This window comes from Herpailurus yagouaroundi, unplaced genomic scaffold (assembly GCF_014898765.1).
Source record: "Herpailurus yagouaroundi ecotype Mexico unplaced genomic scaffold, PumYag 162, whole genome shotgun sequence".
NCBI classification, from domain to species: domain Eukaryota; kingdom Metazoa; phylum Chordata; class Mammalia; order Carnivora; family Felidae; genus Herpailurus; species Herpailurus yagouaroundi.
The window spans coordinates 19,059,053-19,084,870 of record NW_024412403.1 but is presented as its reverse complement, the minus strand read 5'-3'; the positions used below and the strand labels follow the sequence as shown (position 1 = coordinate 19,084,870).

At 40.2% G+C, this 25,818-nt stretch overlaps 2 protein-coding genes across 4 annotated transcripts in view; one reads left to right on the top strand and one right to left on the bottom strand.

Annotated features, from left to right (window-relative positions):
• Positions 1-149: 149 nt before the first annotated feature.
• On the bottom strand, positions 150-10,347 carry ATP5PF (ATP synthase peripheral stalk subunit F6). Of its 2 annotated transcripts, none has more exons than XM_040484132.1 (4): positions 10,240-10,347; positions 5,850-6,026; positions 886-1,010; positions 150-334 (listed from the first exon to the last, which is right to left on the bottom strand). In XM_040484132.1, exons 2-4 carry the CDS (start codon positions 6,011-6,013, stop codon positions 297-299), a joined length of 327 nt encoding a protein of 108 aa, XP_040340066.1. In that variant the 5' UTR covers positions 6,014-6,026; positions 10,240-10,347; the 3' UTR covers positions 150-296. The 2 variants fall into 2 exon arrangements, with proteins under 2 accessions (XP_040340066.1, XP_040340065.1); XM_040484131.1 differs by lacking the exon at positions 10,240-10,347 and adding an exon at positions 10,107-10,206.
• The window catches only part of GABPA (GA binding protein transcription factor subunit alpha), a 38,073-nt gene continuing 22,464 nt past the window's right edge, over positions 10,210-25,818 (top strand). The window contains exons 1-4 of one of the 2 annotated variants that reach the window (XM_040484130.1): positions 10,210-10,321; positions 17,587-17,689; positions 20,265-20,409; positions 24,298-24,382. In XM_040484130.1, the coding sequence (XP_040340064.1) occupies positions 17,613-17,689; positions 20,265-20,409; positions 24,298-24,382 (307 nt within the window). In that variant the 5' untranslated portion in view covers positions 10,210-10,321; positions 17,587-17,612. Of the gene's footprint in view, positions 10,322-10,374; positions 10,832-17,586; positions 17,690-20,264; positions 20,410-24,297; positions 24,383-25,818 lie in introns of those variants that run through there. The other variant, XM_040484129.1, reaches the window with a different exon arrangement.

The following is a 25,818-nucleotide window of genomic DNA, read 5'->3' as shown; positions in this document are numbered from 1 at the left end:
GTAAAAGGCGAGCCCTGCACACCGAGAGGAGCCTGGCAGGTTGTGGGCAAGTTGTGGCCAACTGACCCAAGATCTCCACCTGTTTCATTAGAGCCAACTGGGCAGATTTAAAAACAATGCTGAAACATAGAATTCAATACACTCAAATGTACACGCAACATCACCAAATAATTTATTTGGAATCAGAATTAAAAGAACACATTTGACAGTTGAGAAACGTACGTTTGTCCCGATACTTCCGACCAGTTGTACAACTAATCTAGGACAAATTACCAAATACATTTTACACTATTTCTTCAGGACTGGGGTTTGTCGATGACTTCAAATTTGGGATCTAAGAAAAGGAACAAAAAGGTCCACGCTTAGCTATATTGCAATAAAATGCATTATCTAGAAGGCTTCAATATTTAACTGATCAATTTTTTTATTTTTTTTTTAGTATCTATGGTTTTTTAACACCTACATAGAACTATTACAATTGATAATGATTTATTAAGCACTTACTATAAACCAGGCTATTAACTGACTTCACATATTTTATGTCATTTAATTACAACAACCATGAGAGAGGTATTAGAATTCTCCCTGAATGTCAGATGGGAAACAGTCACCAGTTAACTATCCAAGATCACACACTTCATAGGTGATAGTGTCACGATTCAAGATTAGGGAGTTTGATTTCAAATCCCCACCATTTGACCTGTTACATAATCTCCTATACGGATGGCAAGCATTTGTACAAGAGCTTCTCATGCAAATGTCACTGTCCTAATAAATTTACGTGTGATTGTCATTTAATCCTCTAAACAACCCAAGTATAAGGCATAAAGTCTCGACTTAAAACAAATCTCCCCCAAGAATGAATCCATGATTGAAGACACTTACCTTCAAAATTGAAGTTAGGGAAAGTATTCATGTCTGCTTTACCATACATCTGCTTAAGCTTAAAAAGCTCTCTCTCCAGCTCTTGCTGATACTCTGGGCCAGTATCAACAGGTCCTCCGGATGCCCTGTTGTGGGCAAATGAACAAGTAAAAACTCTTCTTATGCACTAGTTTACAAAACCAAAATTACTTTTTACCATCAAGTTTCAATAGACCTTTTAAAAGTCATCATATAGGGAAAAACGTAGCTTCTGAAAAAAAGCATTTCCGCTTGAATTTCAATTCAAACTTCTATAATGATGAGGCATCACATAAATGAGGCAACTTCAAACAAACTTCTAACATTCAAGGCTTGAGTATCAAGGATGTTTATCAAGTCATAATCTCTTGAGGTCTAAGTTGTGATAAGATATAATGGCTAAGTCCATGGGTTCCCTGAGTCAATGACTACTTGTTTCAATGTCAGCTCTACAGTTTATTGAAACTACATAAACTGAAGCAAGGCATGAAACACTCTAAACTTCTAAACTTTAGTTTCCGCATCTAAAACTGAAGGCCCTACTTAATGATGGTGTGACGAGAATTACAGAGATAACGTACATGTACCACTTAACACAGTGCCTGGCCCACAGTGAGGTGACATAGTGGCCAATAAGTGCTATTATTATTATTATTATCCGATTTAATTCAGCCACCACTAAACGTCTTTTAAAAGGTCTTAGTAACTTTAAGTCTCTATAATATGGGCCTAACAAAGCTGCAAATATTTCTTACCCTCAGAGATTTTGCCATTTAGGGGAAAAAAATGTTTAGAAACATCCGTGCTATAAGAGAGTTATTGATAAGCTTCAAAGACATGGCTTATCAAACAGCTACTCAAGTTGAGGAGACAGCATTTTTGCGGAGCTAATTGGAAAAAAGTTTCATTTTACAAAGGTGGCATTTGTGACAAATGACGCGTTTGGGTCAGATTTTAATTTCAGACATTCTAAGACTGAGAAAGCAAAGAGTGGAGGTAATAAAAAACTGGCTGTATGTGGAGAATCAGCCATCTAGATGGGAAAGCCAGCAGGACTCAGGTCACGAGAGGCCTGGAATGTTAAGGCGGGGGGTGTGTATTTTATGTGTTAAGCAATAAAATGACAAAATTAGAGTTGTGCTTTGGGAAGATAAATATAGCATCAAGACCAGCAGTGGGGCCAATTAGATGTAATTAATTCTTTGCAGAAATTCTGTGTTTGTCATGTTACTGCCCGCCTATCATGAACATAATAAACAAAAACTTCGTGAGAACTCCATTAAGGGTAATAATATTTTTACATATGCCTATGATCAAAGTAGAGGGCCTTATGTTACAGAATTTCCACAAAAATATAGAGACAACTCTGGTTTTTTTGTTTTGTGTTTTTCCAGAGACAGCTCTAATTTAAGAACTGTTAATGATGCTTGTTCTCATGGACTCAGTTTTCTTCTACATCAGCACATGCAATAGAACCTTCCGTAATGAATTGTATCTGCGCTAATTAAGGTGGCCACTAGCCATATGTGGCTAGTGAGCACTAGAAATGTAACTAACGACCTGAATTTGTATTTATACTTAACTGCAATTAATTAGATTTCAATAGGCACATGTGGACAATGGCTAATGAAATAGACAGTGGAGCCTCAACCCGACACTAACAACTGTCTTCTAACTCTGGGAGCTACAAGTTTCAGACAGTGCTTTGAGTACATCCAGCCAGTCTCACCAATATTCTGGTTACTGACAGATGATGCCTGCTAGAGAACTTTCATGTGGATTCCTATGATAGAAAGAGGCCAGATCTCATCTACCTCCTCAACTGAGTATGTCTCCCAGCCCATCTTATTATTATATCCCCAGGATCTAGCATGGCGACCTGGACAAAGCAGACACTCAAAGGATACTTGTTTATTTCATGTAAAAAATACTAGGCACGCTAACTTACTGAATCACTTCATTTTTATAACATCCTCTGAAATACGTGCTGTTATTATCACCCCCATGTTACGTACAGATAAGGTATAGCAGTTGAATAACCTGCCCAAGGCCCAAGTGCTAATAAGTTTCAGAGCTGCATTCCAGGTCAGAGTCCGTGTGCAGAACATTTTCCCACACAATTTGCATAAATGAATGAACTAGAGTCCCCTTAGATTCAGAGTACATCCCGGGGGCACCTAGCTGGCTCAGACGGTGGAGCATGTAACTCTTGAGGGTCCTGAATTCAAGCCTCCTTTGGGCGCAGAGCTTACTTAAAAAAAAAAAAAAAAGAGTATACCTCAGGATTGACTTTTTTTTTTTTTTTAAATTTTTTTTTTCAACGTTTATTTATTTTTTGGGACAGAGAGAGACAGAGCATGAATGGGGGAGGGGCAGAGAGAGAGGGAGACACAGAATCGGAAACAGGCTCCAGGCTCCAGGCTCCGAGCCATCAGCCCAGAGCCCGACGCGGGGCTCGAACTCATGGACCTCGAGATCGTGACCAGGCTGAAGTCGGACGCTTAACCGACTGCGCCACCCAGGCACCCCAAGGATTGACTTCTTATTGGACAGGCTTTTTAAGGACAATTGGAGTGCAAACAGCATCAATACTAAGATGCCACACTACCTCTGGACAGGAGACACTCAAATTCCCCAACGGATCCTGCACACCTGCTTACTGAATAGCGTGATTTTAGACAAATTCTTCTCTTTTAGCCTTGCTTTTCTAACATGTAATAAGGGGATAAAATCTATAAGACTGTTGTGAGAATTTCTTAACAATGTCTTCATTTTAATCCTTTAGCTCTCTCCATCCTTAGCTCTGGTAAGAACAAAACCTTTTTTGTTAGTTGCCCAGTCTCAAAGTCTCAGGGCTCTTTAACTGTTCCTTCTCCTCTCTCTCCACCAGAAAACCAAGACCCAGTTCTCAGTCCCTCAATGTCTCGACTGTCACTTTTATATTCCCACTGCTGTAAAGACAAGGTTCTCATCAACCTTGTCAATCCAATGCTTGGATTGTTACAAGTTTCCTACCATGTCTGTCTGTCTTCTCTACTCATTCCAATCTTCCTAATACTCTGATTAAAATTATCTTCCTAATACAGAGTAACCTTGTTCCATCCTACCATCCTGCTCAAAAACCTTTAATTCCTCATAAATGCCTATCATCTAATACCTCACCTGCCCATCTATAATCGAGGCCTCTCATAATCCCCTCATTCCGACCCCATTCTCATCCTTACTGCTCCCCACTCTCCTCATACACTCCACAGTCCTGGGGAGCAGCATTACACAATTTCTCAAACCGACCTGGTCGTTTCAGTTTTCATGCTTTAGCTCACACCACTCTTTCTTCCTAAAATATATCCTTCTCCCCCTCCCATTTATCTGTGCAACCTTCACACCAATTGTTCATAACCAGAGGTAGAGATATGTACTGATAGCCTTTCTTGGTTTTGAGAACCCTTTGAAGCTATAAACAAAATCATGTGAGTAAGTTCTTCACAGTTTTAAACTGAAGGGCTGATCCATAGCTGTCCATATTCTTAAAAGGGATAAAAGATCTCAGGGGCACCTGGGTGGTTCAGTCGGTTGTTCGGCTCAGGTCATGATCTCACAGTATGTGGGTTTGAGCCCCGCGTCGGGCTCTGTGCTGATAGCTCAGAGCCTGAACCCTGCTTCCGATTCTGTGTGTCTCTCTCTCTCTCTCTCTCTCTGTCCTTCCCCCACTTGTACTGTCTCTGTCTCTGAAAAAATGAACAATGTTAAAAAAAAAAACTTTTTTTTAAGGATCTCAAATACTGCCTCCAGCAAGAAAGGAACATTCCTTTCTATGAAGTCCCCAAACACTGAATGTGTCACTATGTTAGTATCTAACCCATTTTTCCTCATAGATTACCTTATACATTCCTACAAGCTTTCCACCCCATCAGATTTCAAGAATATTATGGAAATGCAGTATGGCTTCCTTCTGCGGCCTACCACAGTTAATAGCCCAGTGCTTTGCACATGGTAGACAACTAAATAAAATGAACACCAAACTGCTCTGTATCACTTTTCATAAGATTGGGGGTTGAATCTGATGATGGCTAAGGTCATCATTCACCTCCAAAGCTGTGTGGTTCCGTAACTGTGTTTATCCTGGACTTTGCTTTATGCCACTTCCCTCTTGACCTTTGACATTCCCAGAAATACAGAACTATGGAAATAGCATTAAAGAAAAAAATGCTGGGTTCATACATTTCCCCCCCAAATCATGATGTCAAAGAAAGGGCACTAAATTGATAATTAGAATATTTTGATAATATGTTTTTCCTACAATTAGTTTTATGACCTTAGGCTAATTAATGTCTAAGGGACTCAATTTTTTCAAATATAGTTCCTAAATGATTTCCAAGATCCTATAGACGTCTAAGAATTGGCTCTAGTTTATAATAAATGACATTATAATGACAATACATCTAAAATGACAATAGAGGGGTGCCTGGGTGGCTCAGTCGGTTGGGTGTCTGACTTCAGCTCAGGTCATGATCTTGCAGTTTGTGAGTTTGGGCCCCGCGTTGGGCTCTGTGCTGACAGCTCGGAGCCTGGAGCCAGCTTCTAATTCTATGTCTGTGTGTCTCTCTCCCTCCCTCCCTCCCTCTCTCTCTCTCTCTGCCCCTCTACCGCTCATGCTCTGTCTCTCTCTCTCTCTCTCTCTCTCTCTCAAAAATAAACATTAAAATGACAATAGATATAATGGAATTCTCCCTTGGAACTCATATAAGATAAAATTTGGGACTTTAAAAAAAAGAATCAAGATCTTTATCTTCTTTTGGAACACCTAATGAACCTCTATGTCAGCAATCAGCTCAGTGAAGGTCTTAACAGTTTCAAAGACCTAGTAATTTCTTTTCCCCATCTCACAACTTACATATATCTTGAATATTTATATTTACTCCACAGGTGGTTATCTACCCACTTACTGTCGCTTAGTTTTGTATTCTCTAATCTTATCCACGAAGAGTTTCTGTACAGGATCAAGTTCCTTATTAAATGCCACTGCTGTAACACCGATGTTCCTCCTCAGATGCACTGAGACCATGGACCGCATGAGAGAGGAGAACCTGAAGAGCCTCTGGAGAATCATGGTGATTCTATTACTGAAAACAAGCACGAGAGTATTAACATACTTTAAAATGTACATAATTGTAAAACACCTCTAAGTATATCATATAGTAGGAATCTAATTCTACTAATTGTTACAGAAGTCAATCATACATCACACCAGAACTTGCTGAATGCTAAGAACAGTCACCTGACCAGAGCTCCCTTCCCCCTCTCCACTCCCCACTGTAAGTTTTTTTGCTTCTTAACCAAAAGGCCCTGGGACCTAGGGGCAGTTAGAAACAACTCAGGCCTGTGTGCTGGGTTAGATGCAGAAAGAAAGCACAAAATTTAGGATGAGGTATTTCTTCTCCATAAACTTGGTCTTGGACCACAGGTCAAGAATAAGCATAGTCAAGGTAGCATGTTAGATAACCGCCCATCTCAGGCAGAAAAGAACACTGGCCCCCAGATTAATGTGCCAGGTTACCCTGAGCCCCCTCAGAAGACCAAAAGGGAGCACGGAGACACGGGCCCCATAGCAGGGGAAAGTGTTCTGCCTATTTCAACTGTAGGATTCCAGGCATTCAAGAATACTGTAACAGCCAAATCTAAGTTCAAAAGAACCAGCCCAAGGAAGCCCACCAGTAAGAAAGAGAAAATCAAACAGTACAACCTAATCAGTAAAACAGAATGAAAGGGGTGCCTGGGTGGCTCAGTCGTTTGAGAGTCTGGCTCTTGATTTTGGCTCAGGTCATGATCTCACAGTTCGCGGGTTTGAGCCCCACATCAGGCTCTCAAAAATAAATAAATAAGCATTTTTTAAAAAATAAAAAGAAAGAAAAATAAGGACTTAAAGATTTCCAAGTCTTTAGAGCTCCTGAAACTAAAATATATGATTTTCTAACTAAAACATTTCAGCAAATAAGGGCATCTGGGTGGCTCTGTCGCTTAAGTGTCCGACTTCGCCTCAGGTCATGATCTTGCGGGTTCATGGGTTTGAGCCCCACATCGTGCTGTGTTGACAGCTCAGAGCCTGGAGCCTGCTTCAGATTCTGTGTCTCTGTCTCTCTGCCCCTCCCCCGCTCAACTCGACTCTCTCTCTCAAAAATAAACACTAAAAAAAAATTTTTTAAAGCATTTCAGCAGGTAAAACAGAAGATGATTTCAGTTGAGACCTAATTTAGTACCTTGAAAGATCAAATGCCAAAAAAATTTCCAAATTACAACAAATAAATGCAAACAAGAATTCTAAAAGAAAAAGAATAGATAAGAAAGCCATAAATAATTAGAAGACATTTCCCTCAGATTGAGAAAGAAGATGTCTATTAAACAGAGTTTACTAAACCCTACATTGGAATGGGGATCCAAGATTCACACCTCAATACAGCCTGGTTAAAATTTCTGAATCTTACAGATAAAATGAAACCTGCCATGCTAACCTGAGTCCCATGAGCCTCCAAAATTACCTATTAATAACCATAATCACTGTCATCTTGATGCTGAACTTCTATTAAAGTCCTCAAAGTGTGGTCTGTGGGCCAGCAATAGTATACAAATTGTGTTACTGGTCTATCGTAACAAAAATCGTTAATAACGATTTAGAAACTTTTATAACAATTTGACAGAGTCACATATATCTGTTGAATAACAAAAAATCAGTTTGTATTTTGGGTGTCTTCACTGTATGTTCTTTCATCTAACTTTTACAGTAACTTTTATTGTAGTTTTCAAAGGTAGCCACAAGGTTAGAGGAAAAATGGTCCTCTACTACTGACAGTTTGAGAAGCACTCAGCTAGAAGACCGTAGAGTAACACAGTAGTTCTTGAGTTGGGACAGCAGTATACCTCAAGGGATTACTGGCAATGTCTGAAGACATTTTTGGTTGTCCTGACCGGGGTATTACTGGCCTCCAGTGGGTAAAGGCCAGGGATGTTGCTAAACATCCTATAAAAACCAAAACAAAGTAACAGCCATCCCACAACAAAGAACTATCTGGTCCAAAATGTCAGTAATGCAAAGGCTGAGAAGCCCTGGAATCGCACATAAAAACTACCAAAAAACTCCCATGATCAACAAAATATCCTTCACCTGCCCCGAAAGCAAACTATTTGGAGAAATTCACCATACATCACCCCTTATACCCCATCAGAGAAAAATACTGAAGAAGACTCAAAGCAAACAACAAATAACCTTAAAGCGCTACATATTACCATTCCCATTTTACATACACATAAACTGAGGCTTAGAGATTAAGTACCTGGCCGAAGGTTACACGGTAGAATCTAAGTGGACACGGATCTATTTTAAAAATTGTGCAACTCAGGGTGCCTGGGCGGCTCAGTCGGTTGAACATCTGACTCTTGACTTCAGCTCAGGTCATGATCTCCCAGTTCGTAGTATCAGCACTGAGACTACTTGGGATTCATTCTCTCTCTCCCTCTCTCTCTCTCCCTCTCTCTTTCTCTCTCTCCCTCTCCCTCTCCCTGCCCCTCCCCGGTTCAAGGAGCCTGTGTTCTCTCAAAAAATAAATAAACATTTTTTTTTTTTTTTTTAGAAAATCATGCAATTCAAGGTGCTATTTTCCCTTATAGCAATTTAAGGACATGCTTAATACTCAGCAATAAGGTCACCTAACATTGGTTCATCCCAAAATACTTTGCAAAGTATTTCCGTATATATTCTCCTCTTCAACCCTTAGGAAAACATTATTAACAATTAGGGGAAAGTGTTCTTATCCCTCCTTTACAGAAAATAAAACTATGTCAAAGAAAAGTTATTACACTGCCCATATCTCCACAGTCAATTTGCTCTAACTCCAATGGCAAAAATCGTGTTATTCCTATTAGGTAAAGTCTGTTTTCATTTTTTCAATTTCTATCATCTAAGTATTTTATTTAAGTAAGCTCTATGCCCAATGTGGGGCTTGAACTCAGACCTGGAGATGAAGAGTTGCACGCTGCACCAACTGAGCCAGCCAGGGACCCCTCTATCATCTAAGTATTAACGATTCCCAAATCACACCCCTCTAATTTTAGTCGTTTTTTCTGAACCCTAAACCTACCCATTCAACACCTCTTTTCCTTTCCTAAGTCCTACGGGACCATCAAATTCAACTTGTCTAAAAAATGAACACACAATCTCACTATCAAAACTTGTTCTCTTTTACTCTTTTATTTTTTCACTGAGTAATATATGAGTGTCCACTGTCAGTCCACCGTCCCGCAGAAGACACATGTTATTACACAAATAGGTGTAAAATACCAAGTGTGATAAGTTCTCTATTCAAGTACGATCGGCCCCCCCCCCCGCCCCCCCCAGAACCTGTGACTGGGATTTGACGTAGAAAGACTGGGGAAGGCAACAGCAAGAAAGGGTACACATGAGAAGAGGCCTTGTGGTGAGAGGGTGCAGGGTTCTCCAGTTTACAGAGATGACTGACCAGCCTAGGTTAGTACTTTCGCGGCCCATTCCGTGCATATTCCTAAAGTCAATCCACAACCCGCCTAACCTGACCCGTTCTCTTTCGCCCTCCCGGAAACCTTGTTTTGTTCGCCTGCGAACTTTGGCCTCACCCCTAACTCAAGAACCCCCTTCTACCCCAGTCAGCGTATTGTTTCTTGGGGGTGAGGTGTAGGATTGTGCAGGAAAATGAGAGTGTAAAACAAAGCTGCCTAGCCACGTTTCAGCACTATCAATATTTTCAGGTGGGATGCAAACTTTTAAGATTACCGTCACCCCTTTCCCTCCTATGGTGCACATTCTGCTTTCAATAGTTGGGCACGACCTCCTGCGCGCCCCGGTAGGGCAGGCCTGGACGCAGACCTGTCCCGTGGGAATGACCTTGAGCTGCCCCAGCTGAGTCGCGGGTCCGGGAACCCCTGGCCTCCTTGCCTCGCGTACCACCCCGGTTTACCCTCAGAGCAGGGATGACCACGCCGGAATCTACCGCAAACTTCAAAGCCTAAGGGCGCCGAGGTCAGCAGTGACCCTGGGCCAGACGGTAAAGGTGCCTGTGACACCAGGCTGCTCTGTACTCCTGAAGGACAGAGGTAATAGGCAGCCCAGGCCCCAAGAAGAAACCCAGAATCTGAGTCCCAAGAGGCCAAGCTAGTCTAGCAACCCTCCCAGTCACCTTGCACTCAGTCCCGAGCTGCCGGGGCCTCCGCTGCCGCCACCGTTCTACTTCCGGCCCTGGCTCCACCCCCACCCGCCTACCCGCCATCGCAATGCATTATGGGCCGCCGTTTCAGTCGGTCGACACTCACCGGACAGGAAACGTCTCGGAGGCGGTCTGCGACCGGACAGCTCTAGGTGAGACAGAAGCCAAACAGGAGGAGGAAGTGGAGGGTAAGTGCTTCCGGGTCCCTTGGCGAAGCCTCCGCCATCTTTCCTTCGCCTAACTTGACCTGCTGTCTTTTTCCCTCCTGGAATCCTTGTAGTGTACGCATGCGCACTTTGGTTGGCCTGTCCCCTAGTTCAGTCCTCCCGGACCCAAGTCAGCATCCTGTTCTTTGTGGTTGTTGAGGTGTATGATTTTGCCCGGAAAGTGAGAATGTAAAACAAAGCGGATTGGGGCGTTGGGCATTCTTGTGCCTCGTGAGCCCCCGTTGCCTCGGGCGTTTGTTTCGCGCAACCTGCTGGGAGTTGTAGTCCTGGACCCGGGGGTGCCTGGGAGGCGGGAGGGGGGTTGGAGTTTCTCAGCGCCGATTCCGCGGGAAAGGCCTAGGGGCCTTACACTTCGAGTCGCAGGAGCGGCGGGTCTTACTGGGAGAAGCGCTGCACGTGGAGCCCGCGCCCCTGCTGTTCTCAGCCGGCTCTGGAGCGCGGGTGGGGGCGACGGGGCCGATTCCGGAGCGGGTGAGTGCGGCCGCGGGGGAGGAAGGGAGCGCGGGCCCGCGCGGGCCGGCCTCGTTCCGGGGCCTTCTCACCCACAGCGGCCCCCCCGCGGCCGCCTCTGTGTTTTGTTTCCGCTGGTCCCCGGCGCTGTGACTCCCATTTCCGTTCGTGGAGACTTGAGGGAGCCGGGTGGGGAGGGGCGGGTGAGGCAGTGCGGGGAGCGGAGGGGAGGGGCGCGCGGCGCGGGGCCCAGGGAAGCCGCGCGCCCCCGGGCCCCGGGCTACCCGTGTCACCTTTCGCTGCTCTCTTCCCCTGCTGTCCCGTCCTCGCCAGTCCGCCGTCCTTGGCGGTCCGCAGTCGCCGAGGTCGGGACGAGACCCTGACGCCCCCGGGATTTCAGAGGAATGTTCTCAACCAGTCTCCTCGCCGCCCAGCGTTGCGCCAACACTTCAACTCCAGTTATCTTTCTAGAACTGCCCTACAATAGCATCAAAGCCATTTATTACTGTATATGATGTCCGTAGGGATCTGTTTTAGCAATGGGGAAGTGAGAAAAGGGGAAAACAATGGGTTAATGTAGTTTGCCAACATTTTTAGTATTTCGTGTACTAGAAGATAAGCCGCCTGTACGTGTTTGCAGTGTATTAGGGAATCCTGACTTGCTTTGGTTAACAGCCAAACAGTGCCTGATACTGCCTTGCAAGATGATGAGTAGTGATTTAGAAATACTGCCCACTTCATAGTTTCCACTTAGTGAATTTCACTAGCAGGAATTCCAGGTCTGACTCGTGGGAGGAGATTTAGAAAGGTTCCCGGGAGCAAAGAGCTGAGCAGTGATAACATTCCTAGGTCCTGTGTGATTTTAAGCTTAAGGAGAAACTGATCAACTCATAAACAGCAACTTTAGGGGAACAACTTGTGTGTATCAGGATTTGACCCAGGCTTTCGAAGTTTTTTTTTGTTTTTGTTTGTTTTTTTAGACATAGTCTGGCACTAGGTGGACTTAAGGCAATTTTACCTGAATTGTACGTATGTCATGAGAGATACATAGTCTCGAAGTAACAAAATAAGGAGCTAGATGTTAAATTGAGATCAGTTATGAGAGCTGAGTTATGGGGAGGCTGACTACTAAATTAAAACTGTTGAGTTTACTCCCTCTCCAACTTCTGTTTGTAAAACTTCAAATCTGCATTCCTGGAAATTATGCAGTGAAAACCTCCCCAAGGCAGGGGTGGGGGTGGGTGGTCACCAAGTGTTAGCCTTTCTCCATACTTGCTTTCTTACTCTCTACACACACAGATGTATGTGTTTTGTTTTTTCTTAACCATTGACTTTATTTTTCAAAATGTCGTTTAATTTCCTCTGATACTTAAAAGTGTTTGTTAGCTTGGGGAAATGTGCTGTCATCCTTGCAGGTCCTGCCACACTATACTTCTATTTATTTTATCCTTTATTTATTTTCCTTTATTGGGCAAAATTTTCTTAAATTCTGTAAAGCAGCAATGCATTCCAATGAAGAAATACAATCCTCAAATTTATCTGTGACCCCAAAAGAGAATATTAAACATAACTATTTAAAAAAAAATTTTTTTTTTAATGTTTATTTTTGAGAGAGAGAGAGATACTGAGCACGAGCGGGGCAGGGGCAGAGAGAGGAAGACACAGAATCTGAAGCAGGCTCCAGGCTCTGAGCTGTCAGCACAGAGCCCGACGAATGGCCGGAACCCACAAACTGAGAGACCGTGACCCTAGCTGAAGTCGGACCCTTAACCGATTGAGCCAGCTAGGTGTCCCATTCATAACTGTATTTTAAGGAAAACTAGTCTTTCTAGGAATTTTTAAAGTTAGTTTGTATCCATTTTGTGAAGTGTTCTGAACTCCAGGTTAGATTTAATCTAGGAGAAACCATGGTTTTGGGGGGAAGCCCTCATGGGGAGAGGCACCAAGTAATGCTCTCTTCCTCATTTTCTTAAGTATTGACATAAAATTGTGGAGAATTGGTTCCAGAAAAAGAGGCAAGCTCAAGCAGTGATATCAAAGATTTGGATCATTTCCCAAACCTCGCCACTGTTTCTCTAGCCTGGAGTGAGAGAGAAAGAGATCAATTCTGAGATCAATTCATGAGTAATGAGATTTTTTCTGAAAGCACATAAAGTGTGCTCATTTTTTGCTTTATTTGGCACCGTGTAGGCACTGATCTATAACTTTTTTGGAAGCTCACAGGATAAATTACTTTTAAACACCTCCTTGTTTTAGTGCTTGTTTTAAGTCCAACGACAGGTATTCCTGCTGTGAAGCCTGTAAGGCCATTTCTCAACCTCTGGTTACTTCTTCATTTCTATTTTTCCATAGTTCCCAGAAATTTCACTTGTTTTCTAATTCTTTTGCTAAGTTGGCTAATGGAGAGGCTCATGGCTGGCTCAGTTGGTAGAGCATGAGACTCTTGATCTCTAGGTCCTGAGTTCAACCCCCACGTTAGGTGTGGAGCCTCCTGATTAAAAAACTAATAATAAGTAAGTAATGGAGGTGAAAGTGAGCAATAAATGTAAGCCCTGAAAACAAAACGTAAGTGATCTTTTTAAGTGATCTTTCTGCTATAAACCGTATTCTTGCTTTTTCCTATATGGAACAGCTTTGTGATTGTGTGTGTAAACATTATTTTGTCGTTTCTCTGTGCTAATAAAGTTTCCTAGCATGTGCTGCTTTTTTACAATGGATACTCCTGTTGGCTTCAGCTTCTGGCCAACAGCAACAAAGCTGCCCTGGACATCCTATTATCAATCCGTGTGAGAATATCTGTAGTGCTTATCTAAGGGCAATATTACTGGGTCGTAAATATAAGCATTCTTCAGCTGAGCAAGTGCTGCTAGATTTTTCTCCAGAACGGCTACACCTGTCCATACAGAGGTAGAGGATTTTCATGTCCTCATATCCCTACTATTTTCTGTAGTCAGTATTCTAAGTTTTGCCATACATACACCAGCACATGGTATAAAGTGATAATTCTTTATTTTAAATTGCATTTTGGATGATTTGAATTTGAGCATTTCTTCATATCCTTCACCAGTTTGTTTTCTTTTCATGTGAATTTCCTTTTCTTAACATGCTTTGGTCTTCTGATTTTTCCTGATTTCTTTGTTATCAATTCGAGGAATTCATTTTCTAATATTCCAATTATTAGTCCCTTGTCACTTTAAAAAAAAAATTTTTTTTTAACGTTTTTATTCATTTTTTAGAGAGACAGAGTGCGAGTGGGGGAGGGGCAGAGAGAGAGGGAATCACAGAATCCGCAGCAGGCTCCAGGCTCCAAGCTGTCAGCACAGAGCCCGATGCGGGGCTCAAACTCACAAACTGTGAGATCATGCCTGAGCCAAAGTTGGACGTCCAACCGATGGAGCTATCCAGGCGCCCCAGTCCCTTTCCGCTTTTGAACACTGGAAGTATATTTTCCTACTCTGTAGCCTGACTGTTGAACATAAATCTTAATTTTTATGCAATCAAATCCATCAGTTTTTCACCCTATGGTTAATGTGTTTGGGATTTTATTTAAGAAATCCTTTTCTATCCTTAGACTGCAAAACATTCCCCACCATTTTCTTCTATTAGCTTTATAGTTTTACCTTTCATGTTTAAGCCTTTTAGACATCTGGAGTCAATTTTATATGATGTGTAATAGTCCTTATAGCATTTGCTTTTTCAACACATATTAATGGAATGCCTGCTAAGGGTGAGGCACCGTTCCCAGTACTGTACTTTGTGTACGTGTGTAAACAAATACTCTTGCCCTGGGAGCTTCAGTTATCCTATCAGGTAGGCGCCTGCTGGCTCATCACCTATTTTGCTATAGTGCCCAGTTTGAATTCCACAATTTTATACATAGCATCAGTTAAGGGGCAGGCTTTGTGGTGTCCTCCTGGGAGAACGGAAAACTTAATTAGTCCGAAGTCAACAAGAAAAGGCCTTAATCTTTAAGCCATCCCAAACAAAAGTCACCTGGGGCCAAGTCAGTCTGCTGGGTGTACATGTCATGTACCTATGCAAGTGGAGAACTCATCCCCTTATTCTTCCTTATAGGGCAGATGTGAGAGCAACCTTGATAATGTGGGGAAAATCAGATTATCTTACACCAGTCAGTCTAGATTTAGGTACTAGCTAGAGACTAACTTGTCAGAAAACCAGCCCCCGCTGTTAGAGATGATGGGACTGAAGGAGAGTTACACTCCTTCTAAACTGGGAAAAAAGACCGTTTTCTTCTACTGTGTGACAAATTACTACACAGGTAGTGGCTTAAATATACCATCAATTATTTACATGCTGTTCTGGAAATCAAGTCTGAAATGAGTGTTTCTGGCCTAAAATCAGATGTGGGCAGAACTGTGTTTCTTCTAGGGATTTCAGGAGACAATGTGTTTCTTTTTTCATCTTCTAGAGGCTGCCTGTGTTCTTGTGGCGCTTGTGGCGCCTTGCCTCCATCATCAAAGCCAGTCAGTCGTAACTGACCCCTGAGTCTTTCTCCCTTCGAATCATTCTGGATCTCTTCAGATTCCCTCTTCCATTTTTAAGGACTCTTGAGATTTTGTTGGGCCCAACTAGATAAGCCAGGATAATCTCTATTTTAAGATCAGTTGATTAGTAACCCTAATTCCCCTTTGCCATGTAACTTCATATAGTCACAGGTTTGGGGTTATTGTGCCTCTCACAGAGACTTTGGTCCCTTGAGAAGTTGAAACCTGGCAAAACTCTTCCCACCTCAAGAAGCTAGACAAAGTCCCTGGTCTATCTAGACAAACCAATTTACGTTGCTGGAGTCACTTGGACAATATGGTCTTTGTGCTTTGATGATAATAGAATGGAGGAAGAAAGTGAATACAGAAATTCATAATAAAGTATGTTAGGTGCCGCAGACAACAAGAAAGAAGAAAGGGGTATAGAGAAGGCCGATTACAGAATTAAATGGGGGTAGTCAGGGTATACCTCATTGGGAAAAGGAGATTTGAGCAGAGACATCAAAGAGGTGAGGGATTTATCCCGGAGGACATGTGGGGGAAATAGGTGCCAGCCAGAAAGAAGAGCAGGAGCAAAGACTGTAGCAGCAAGAATTGGAGCAGTAATGGGGTGGGGCTGGGGGTAGATCTCGTAGGGCCTTTCTGGCCACTGTGAAGTGTTTAGGTTCTACTGTGACTGGTATTGATCAAAGGAGTGCTACAGTTTAAAAAACTTTTTCTTTAATGTTTATTTATTTTTGAGAGAGAGAGAGCGTGACCAGAGAGAGGGAGACACAGAATCCAAAGCAGGCTCCAGGCTCTGAGCTGTCAGCACAGAGCCTGACGTGGGGCTCGAGCTCCTGAAACACGAGCTCATGACGTGAGCCGAAGTCGGACGCTCAACCGACTGAGCCACCCAGGCGCCCCAGGAGTGGTACAGTTTAAAGAGGATCACACTGGCTGTTGTACTGACTGAGAATGGACGGTAGTGAGAGCAAGGGCACAGAAAGGGGGAAATGTGTTAGCAGGGGTTGTGGCAGTACTCCAGTTTAGAGATGGTGGTGGTTCTCATACTCGTGTGCATTTGCGATATAGAGCCTGTCTTTGAACAAACCATGGTTCAGTCCCACCTGGAAGAATGTGGACTTAGGTTGTTACACCTAAAGTGTCTCGTGGAGCCACAAGCAGCTAAGCATCACTGACCTCTGGATAGTTGTCATGTGAGGACGTGCGTGTGTGTGTGTACTCATATATACTCAAAATAACATTATCCTGTTGTGAAGATTCTAAAGCATTTGAATGCTTGTGCCCTGCGCTCCATAAATCGTGGTTATTATTTGGAATGAATATTTAAATTCTTCATTTTGTCAAGTCTTCTAAGTGGGAGACTCTTTTGAAGATATTAGAATACCAAAAATAGAGGACCATTTCCTTGTAAGTCAAAGACACTTAGAAGTGCCTTTTAGATATGATAGTAAACTTAGAAAACTCTACTCTGGACTGTATATGGAGTCCAAAGACAAATTCATTGATCTCCGGTGAGATGGTAACAGAACCTGGAACTTAACAGCATTAATACCTCAGAAATGGCCATGAAGAAGTATCAATATATATAGCTCTCTTATGCATTACTTAGCATTTTTTAAATTATAATGGTTTTGTATCAATGATAGTTTAAAGCAGCAGGTAATAATTTTACATGAGAGAAATAAAAATTGAAATTAGTGCTTTGTTTAAAATACCTAAAAGCATATCTAAAGAAATCTCAAGATTATAACATATAATCAGGACAATAATATGCCTATCTATAATGATTTGCTATTTTATTTTGCTATTTTAGAATGCTGTACTGACCTTTATAAGACCTGTAATTTGTAACACAAATGCTAGCTGTAATGAACTTTAATCTACATCACTCTGTCATTATAATGCTTTGCTGTAAGTTCTGCTACTAATGCATAGCTTTTAGCTGAACAACTATGGTTCATCTCCATGTTAATTTTTAGGGTACAGGTTTGAATCTGTTATTAAGACTGAGTTGCTATAATAGAATTGACATACCTTTCACTTGATTTTGAAGTAACTTGGATGAGTTTATTGACCGAGAGTTTGGGCCAGAAAACATCCCAATAAATACAGTGGAATGATGAAGTCATGTCAGGTTAATATAAATAGTCGTTGTGGATTTTCTTATATGTGCGAAGATTACTTCCTCCTCTTCTGCTTACCCTCTGCTTTTATTTAAATTGGATTTCTGCTTTTTGTGTAGCATTTCTGCCTTAACTCTTGCAGGACTGACCTATTGAAATACTCTAACCATGACTAAAAGAGAAGCAGAGGAGCTGATAGAAATTGAGATTGATGGGACAGAGAAACCAGAGTGCACAGAAGAAAGGTTGGTATTTTCTGAATTTACTACTTTTTATAATTCTCAGCATACCTACTTAAAAACCAAGCCATAGTTTTTGGTGGGGAGAGGCTTTTTTTTTTCCAAATGACCTTAGCATTTTGGGGAGATAATGTATTGCTTTTTTCCTTTGACTTAATGGCTTTGTAGCTGGGAGGGAGAGACAGTTTTAAACTAAAGTTAGTAATAAATATTGCTGATAATGGGTCCCTACTTTTCTCTGTAAAGCAGATAACATAATACATTGAAAGTAAAAGGAACTGAAGAGTAGAGGACTTCTGTGGAATAAAAAGGTTTAGAACAATTCTGTGTTGAATGGACAGAATTACTAAGGTTGACAAGGATGCTGAGCATTGAGAGTAGTGCTGAAATTTAAAACTTAAGTTTTTAATAGAGCTTTCCAGCATGTTTGATTATGCTATTTTCTCTTCCTTTAATTATCAGATACGTGTGTGTGTGTGTGTATGTACATTTGTTTATGTCACAAATTACCCCAAAACTTAGCTACTTGAAACGTGCAGCATTTATTCAGTTTCTCAGAGTCAAGAACCTGGAAGCAATTTAGCTGGATGGTTCTGGCTCAGGGTATTTCATGACCTTATAGTTAAGCTGTCTGTCACTCTGGACCACTGTCATCTGAAAAGTTGACTGGGGCGAGCATATTTGCTTCCAGGATCACTCATGTGGCATGTGGCAGGACCACTCACTTCCTGACCCACGTGGGTTTTCTCTGTGGCTACTCATGACATGGAAGCTGGCTCCCCCTAAAATAAATGGTCTGCCAAAACCATAAGAGACTCTTAAATACAGAGAGCAAACAGAGGGTTACTGGAGGGTTGTGGGAGGGGGGATGGGCTAAATGAGTAAGGGGCATTAAGGAATCTACTCCTGAAATCATTGTTGCACTATATGCTAACTACTTGGATGTAAATTAAAAAAACCACAAATGGTCTGACATAGTGCTTTCCAAGATAGACATTGTAGTCTCTTTCTAAATTACCTAAGAGGTGATATATCACTTCTGTCTTAGTCTTTTGGTCACACAGTCCAACCTCCAAACAGTGTGGAAGGTAACTACTAAAAGGTAGATTATTAGGAGGTGAGGATCATTTGGTCTCTTGGAGCCTGACTTGCGTGTATTTATGTTTATGTAACACACACAAATGGCCCACATAACCTAAAGTGTTTACTGTTTGGCCCTTTATAGAAAATCTCTGCAGGTGTCTCTTGTAAGAAATTGATAGTTACTACATTGACGAGGGGAGTAGCTGTAAAGGAGCAGTTATTGCTATGAAGCTGTCGTCTGTACATTGTTGTTGTGCAGGAATTTAGGTCCAGGGATATGAGAACATTCTCAATTTTTCAAGAGAAACTCAGTTTTGCATGAAATTTTCCAAAGTTTAAGTAGTATCAACAAAATATTTTAAAAATTTTCAAATGTTGCGCTCACATAAAGTGGGTCTTTAAAATCTGTCTTAAAGTGACATTTCTTTTAAAGAATGATTGTTACAGAAAAAGGAAAAGATAGCCTATTGTGCTATAGCTAAAGAATTTGTTAGAAATACGTGGCCAAAAGACCCAATTGTTTTACCTTAATAAAAATAATAGTAATAGTTTACTAGTATTTAAAAATAATCTTTGTTTTTAATCATGAGTGTTCTATTATGAACTTTTGTTAAAGTTTTAGAAGAAATCCGGGTTATGTACACTAGTAAGTGATATTCAGGAATATCATGCATATATCACATTATACTTGGAATTTATGTGAAAACGGAACTGGACAAATTTTTAAATACATGATGCAAATAAGATTCAAATCATATTAAACATGCTGTGAAACTTAGTTGAACTCCAGATTCACTAATTTAGCAGATATTATTTGATGTGTGTCTTCTATTCGACACCATATAAGGATTTCAAAAAGTATGTAGCATTGTTTGCCAAGATTTTACTCTCTTGGAACTTACGATTTCATAAAATTCAAAGTATGAAATAACAATACGGAAGAGCCTCAGAAAGCTTTAAAGCAGGAATGTAATTTTTTTATTGTGGAGTTATGCTGATTATAACCAGTAGTTCTCAGATTAAGTTAAATCAGAAGTATTTTATGTAACTTACATTTTCATGCCTTATTATTTACATTTATGTTGGGAAAGGAAATTGACTAGTAGAGATGGCATACAAATTTTAGGGAGAGTTTTACCTTCCATTCTGGGCCTAAAATTTTTCAAAATGACTTGAAAATATAACATAATGCAAACATTTCCCTGTAAATATTGTATATGTAGTATTTCTATATGTATACAGACATATGGACGTTTATATACCTAGAGAGATATGTCTGCAAGACTGTATCTTCACATTTCAAGTTCACATTTCTCTGCAATTCAGTATTCAATTTGGCAACACTAGTTGGTGACAAGCCTACCACTATGAATAGTGTCTATGCAGAAATGAGTTTCAAAGACCAGAAATGTGTTTTGATATTGAGTTTTGGTTTGAGCGTATTGTTACTTTAATATCCAGGGTAAAAATGTTAACAATTATATCCTTTAACATTTAGCATTGTAGAACAAACCTACACTCCGGCTGAATGTGTAAGCCAGGCTATAGACATCAATGAGCCAATAGGCAATTTAAAGAAACTACTAGAACCAAGACTACAGTGTTCTTTGGATGCTCATGAAATTTGCCTGCAAGATATCCAGGTAAAAAAAAAGTTTTGGTTTTTTTTTTTTTTTAGATTTATGTTTCAGCATTTAAGTCTGCATTAGAATTTTTTTTTTTTTTAAGTAATCGTTACACCCAAGGTGGGGCTCTTTTATCTGTACAGCTATAGTCATTATAACTAAATTTGACCTGTTTTACAAAATTTAAGCATTTAGGAATAAAAGTTATTCCAGCAAAATTCTCTCCATTCAAAATTCCATTTAAAAGATTGAGTACTAAACGAAACATTTGCTTTTTACTTTACAAATATAAAATAAGTTCAAATACATGTGAATCAAAGCCTAAACATAAAGTAGTGAGAAGCACATGGACGTTGGAACCTGCAGTGTGCCCTCCTCACATCCTGTTTCTAACTAGCTTTTAGCTTCTTTGTGCATTAGTTTCCTTATCTTCAAAAAGAAAAAAATTGCCTAAATGATTTTTATATTCCTTTCCATATTTATTTGTTCCAGCAATGCATTTCGGATAAGAACTTAAGTACCAGTGTATATATTTCTTAGAGTTTATTGCAATAGGATTTTACCTGTGGTAGTATTTTAACAGTATATTATGTTTTCAGCATATTACATAGTCGTATTTTATGGTATTCTTTCAAGAAAGGTAGTATTTTCATGTATAAAAGGTAGTGGCTTAAATAGAATTGCTCAAATAGTTTCTCCAGACCTTCCTTGAATATAAGAGTAAGTATTAGAGTTTTATACTGTTTTTGTATGCTAAATTATATGAATACAAATGGTGTCCTTTTTGGGACTATTTGGTTTGTTTAATCTCTTCTTCCCTTTGTTTGCCTTATGACATAGGCACTCCATGTGTTGTAGGACTTTTACCTTAGTTTTTTAGAAATTCAAATCATCGTATGTCTATTTTTTTTTTTTTAAGTTTATTATTTTGAGAGAGAGTGCGCGGGAGGGGAAGAGAGAGAATGCCAAACAGGCTCTGCATTGTCAGTGCAGAGCCCGATGTGGGGCTCAAACTCATGAACCGTAGGATCATGACCTGAACCGAAACCAAGAATCTGATGTTCCACCATCTGAGCCACCCAGGCGCCCCTGTCTATTATTTTTAAATAATATTTTGATGTAGAATAAGTTGAAATGTTTAGATGAAATTTGTGCATTTCACTTGCCACTCAACCATACTTTTATCTTTTCCTTTCAGTAAATCTAGTGAATGTTGAAAGGGACAAGGATCTTGCTCTTCTAGAATTAGAGAATGTATGTGAGTCTAGTAATATTAGAATTTTTGACATTTAAGTCTTTTCTTGGAGAAAATAAATTAGCACAGTCTTTTTGGAAGGTAGTCTGGCATTTAGTGTCTATTAATATTGAATGTGAAATACCTAGTAGCTCACCTCAATAAATTGTTCTTACAGAAATCCTCACCTAGGTGAACAGTTATACATCTGAGATATTCATTGCATTGTTGTGCAGAAACTGAAAATAACTTAAATGTTCCAAAAACGGACTTAGATAAATACCTTCTGTAGATTGGCATTTAAGACAGCCGTTAAAAATTGGTGAAATGGAACTGTATGGGCAGTTTACCTTGAATGAAAACATAATTGCAGGGGTGTCTGCAATTAGTCAGTTAGTCACCCAACTCTTGATTTTGGCTCAGGTCATGATCTCGCAGTTGTGGAAGATCATGGGATTTGAACCTCACTTTGGGCTCTGTGCCAACAGCATGGAGCCTGCTTGGGATTCTCTTTTTCTTCTCTCTCTGCCTCTCCCCTATTCTTGGTGTCTCTGTGTCAATTTATAACAATTTATTGAGGTGAGCTACTAGGTATTTCACATTCAATATTAGTAGACACTAAATACCAGATTACCTTCCAAAAAGACTGTGCTAATTTATTCTCTCTCCAAGAGAAGACTTAAATGTCAAAAATGTCTCTCTCAAAAAGATAAACTTTAAAAAATAATAATTGCAGGACACTGCTACATTATATCATTTAACATTCACATCAGTTTTTGAAATCAGCATTTTTTTTTTTTTTTTTTTTAATTTTAGAGAGAGCAGGAGTAAGGAGAGGGACAGAGCTGGGGAGAGAGAGAACCTTAAACAAGCTCCATACTCAACACGGAACCCATCACAGGTGTCGATCCCATGACCCTAGGGTCATGACCTGAGTCGAAATCAAGCATCAGATGTTCAACCAACTAGCCATCTAGTAGCCCCCAAATCAGCATATTCTTAATTACATTCTACAGATGTAGAAACTGAAATTTAAAGAAGTTAAAAATTTGCCCAATGCATAGCTACAAAGAGGTACATTGGAATTTGAACACAGGCCTATGTGACTCCAAACTCTTGTTTAAGGCAGACTTTTAAAAAAGTTTATATTAACTTAGTGTCACTGGACTTTACCTCTAAAATAAAGGGGAGTCTGGACTTGATCTCTTGTCTTTCAGCTCTAACATTTATTGTTTTTTTTTTTTAATCATACCTGACCTAACCAAAATGAAAGTATTACCCGCAAAGTACCCAAAGTATCATAAGTTCTCAGTAAATATTAGTTGAATAATATTGGAAATATGCATCATTTGTAGTATCACAGAATTCAGAGCTACCGTAGTATCTAAAGCCTTTTGCAGTCCTCCCTGTCTCCCTTTCTCTCCTAAAAAGAATGTGAGGATAGCAGCTTCTCATCTTCATAACAGTAACCACATGCATCTGGAGTCAGAATGCTTGCTGCTTGTGGTGATGCTTTTGTATTTTCAGATGAATGTCGACTTGAACGCTGATGGGGAGTGGCAGAGTTGTGCTCCTTTGAGGAGTATGTGAACTAGCTAGGATATACAGTACTGTGTGAGAGTTCACTGTCAGAGTACCGCATGCTGTAGCTTCTGCTGGATCATACCCGTGCCTACCACAGAGAGGAGGAATCTGGGTATCGGGAGAGTTTTTAACAGACCGTTAAGCAGAGAGACTTCTTTTAAGGAGTGAAACTACCATGTTTGCCCTGTCTTTCTGCAGGGTTATACAGAGTGTTTTGTGTGTGTTCGCATTTAGACCTAAAGTCGTTTAAGATTTTAGGTTTTATTTGTATGACTGCATTTTTAATATTAGAAAATGTGTTTGTACCATGACTACAGCATTGACTGAATTCTTGGGAAGGGGAATGGGAGGAGCTTTGTGCCTCCAGCTGCGTGGAATGCAGACACACAGATGTATACATTATTCAAGATAATTATAGTGCTAGTGTGCTTTTAAAATGGTGACAGAATGTCTGGAAGGCAGAACCTTACATTTTGTCATCAATTTCCCATTGTGTGAAATGCATTGACTGTTAGGCGAGGTGAAGGATAAAAGCACTAATACTGAAAGGACCTAGACTCATTGTGGAAGATATCAAAGCTAGGTGAGGTGTGAGCTCATAAGTCCTTTAACTTTATTAACTGTATTGCCAGAGATTTAGAGTTAACCTTGATCTTAAATGTGTGGCATTGGTAATTCGGGGGACTTGGCAAAAATTATGTTAATAGATTTATATAAATCTCCCCACTAATTAAACACCCTTCTTTATTTATGACAGGAAAATTGCATTATCTTCTACTTTAAATATATATGCAGAATAAGCAGTAATAATGCCTTTTGACATTATTTAAAATCCTAAACTCCAGAGCTAGAGAAAACCACCACCTCAAATAAATTTTGTTAATTTATGTTGTCTTTAATTACCACCATGGTGGTTAAAATATTTTTAATTTCGACAAAGAATTAAGTGATATGACAACTTGGATAATTAGATGTGTTCTTATAATTCCATTAGTATGCCTCAGTAATTAAGTCCTGTTTGGTACATCCATTTATATTAAACCAGATGACTGAACTAAAATTTGCCTTTATCATTTTCCCATGTTTAGCTGGATCCAGAACGAAGTTTGTTTGACCAAGGAGTAAAGACAGATGGAACTGTACAACTTAGTGTACAGGTAATTTCTTACCAAGGTAAGCTGCTTTTAATGTTGTTACTGTAAAGTCTAGTTTGTGTTTTTTTTAAATATGAGAGAACTCAGTTTTACAAGTTTTACAAGTTTTAGGTGGTTGTCTCAATTACTTTATGTGATGTTGTAGTCACATATTCCTGTCTTTGGTTTAATTATTATATCTCTCAGGGTGAGGTAGATAGTATAACATATTCTCCTAGTTTACTCGGAGAAGAATATATTGTAAAGTAGAGAAAGGTGGAAATACACGTTCTGGTTGACTTTCTCAGAACAGTTTAGCCACACTGCAGAACTGGATTGCCAAGGAAGCTGTTGCCCTGCCATGATCTGGAAAATGCCAGATCTAAAAGCCACCACTATAGCTGTCAACTTAGAACCATGCTGCCCCCACAGTGATCCACATTAGCCAAAAATGTGGATGTCATATGCCTGCTTGTCCCTTCTTTACTCATTTCCTAATAACAGGCTTATGCCAGTGATTCTACAACCTGAATCCCAACTGGAACCCTAGCTCCAAGGAAATCTAGTCTCTACAGGTTAGCACAGAGAGAAGAATTTGCACAAGATATAGAGTGACTCAGTCACCTATATCCATCACAGTATTTTACTAATCTTGTTTAAGTACAAAAGTTAGAAATTTAGGAAACCATTTTGGGTAGGTTGAATTTTGGTTTTTAAAAATGTGGCTTGGGGCGCCTGGGTGGCTCAGTCGGTTGAGCGGCCGACTTCAGCTCAGGTCATGAGCTCGCGGTCTGTGAGTTCGAGCCCCGCATCGGGCTCTGTGCTGACAACTTGGAGCCTGGAGCCTGTTTTGGATTCTGTGTCTCCCTCTCTCTCTGACCCTCCCCTGTTCATGCCCTGTCTCTCTCTGTCTCAAAAATAAATAAACGTTAAAAAAAAATTAAATAAATAAATAAATAAAAATAAAAATGTGGCTTGTTGGGAGTTCTGACCACAGTTTTAGACTAATTTAAATGTTTGAACATAATGTATTGCTTATAATCGCATTTCACAAATAAAAGTATTCTCAAACTATGAAAATGGTAGCCATCTCCTGATCTACAATTTCCCCCAGAATGACCATCGTTGGCAATAAGAAAGAAATTCTTTGTTTTCTTCTTTTTTTTAATTTTTAACTTGTTTTATTTTTTATTTTTTAAAATTTACATCCAAATTAGTTAGCATATAGTGAAGCAATGATTTCAAGAGTAAATTCCTTAATGCCCCCTACCCATTTAACCCATCCCCCCTCCCACAACCCCTCCAGCAATGCTCAGTTTGTTCTCCATATTTATGAGTCTCTTCTGTTTTGTCCCCTCCCTGTTTTTATATGATTTTTGTTTCCCTTCCCTTATGTTCATCTGTTTTGTTTCTTAAAGTCTTCATATGAGTGAAGTCATATGATTTTTGTCTTTCTCTGACTGACTAATTTCACTT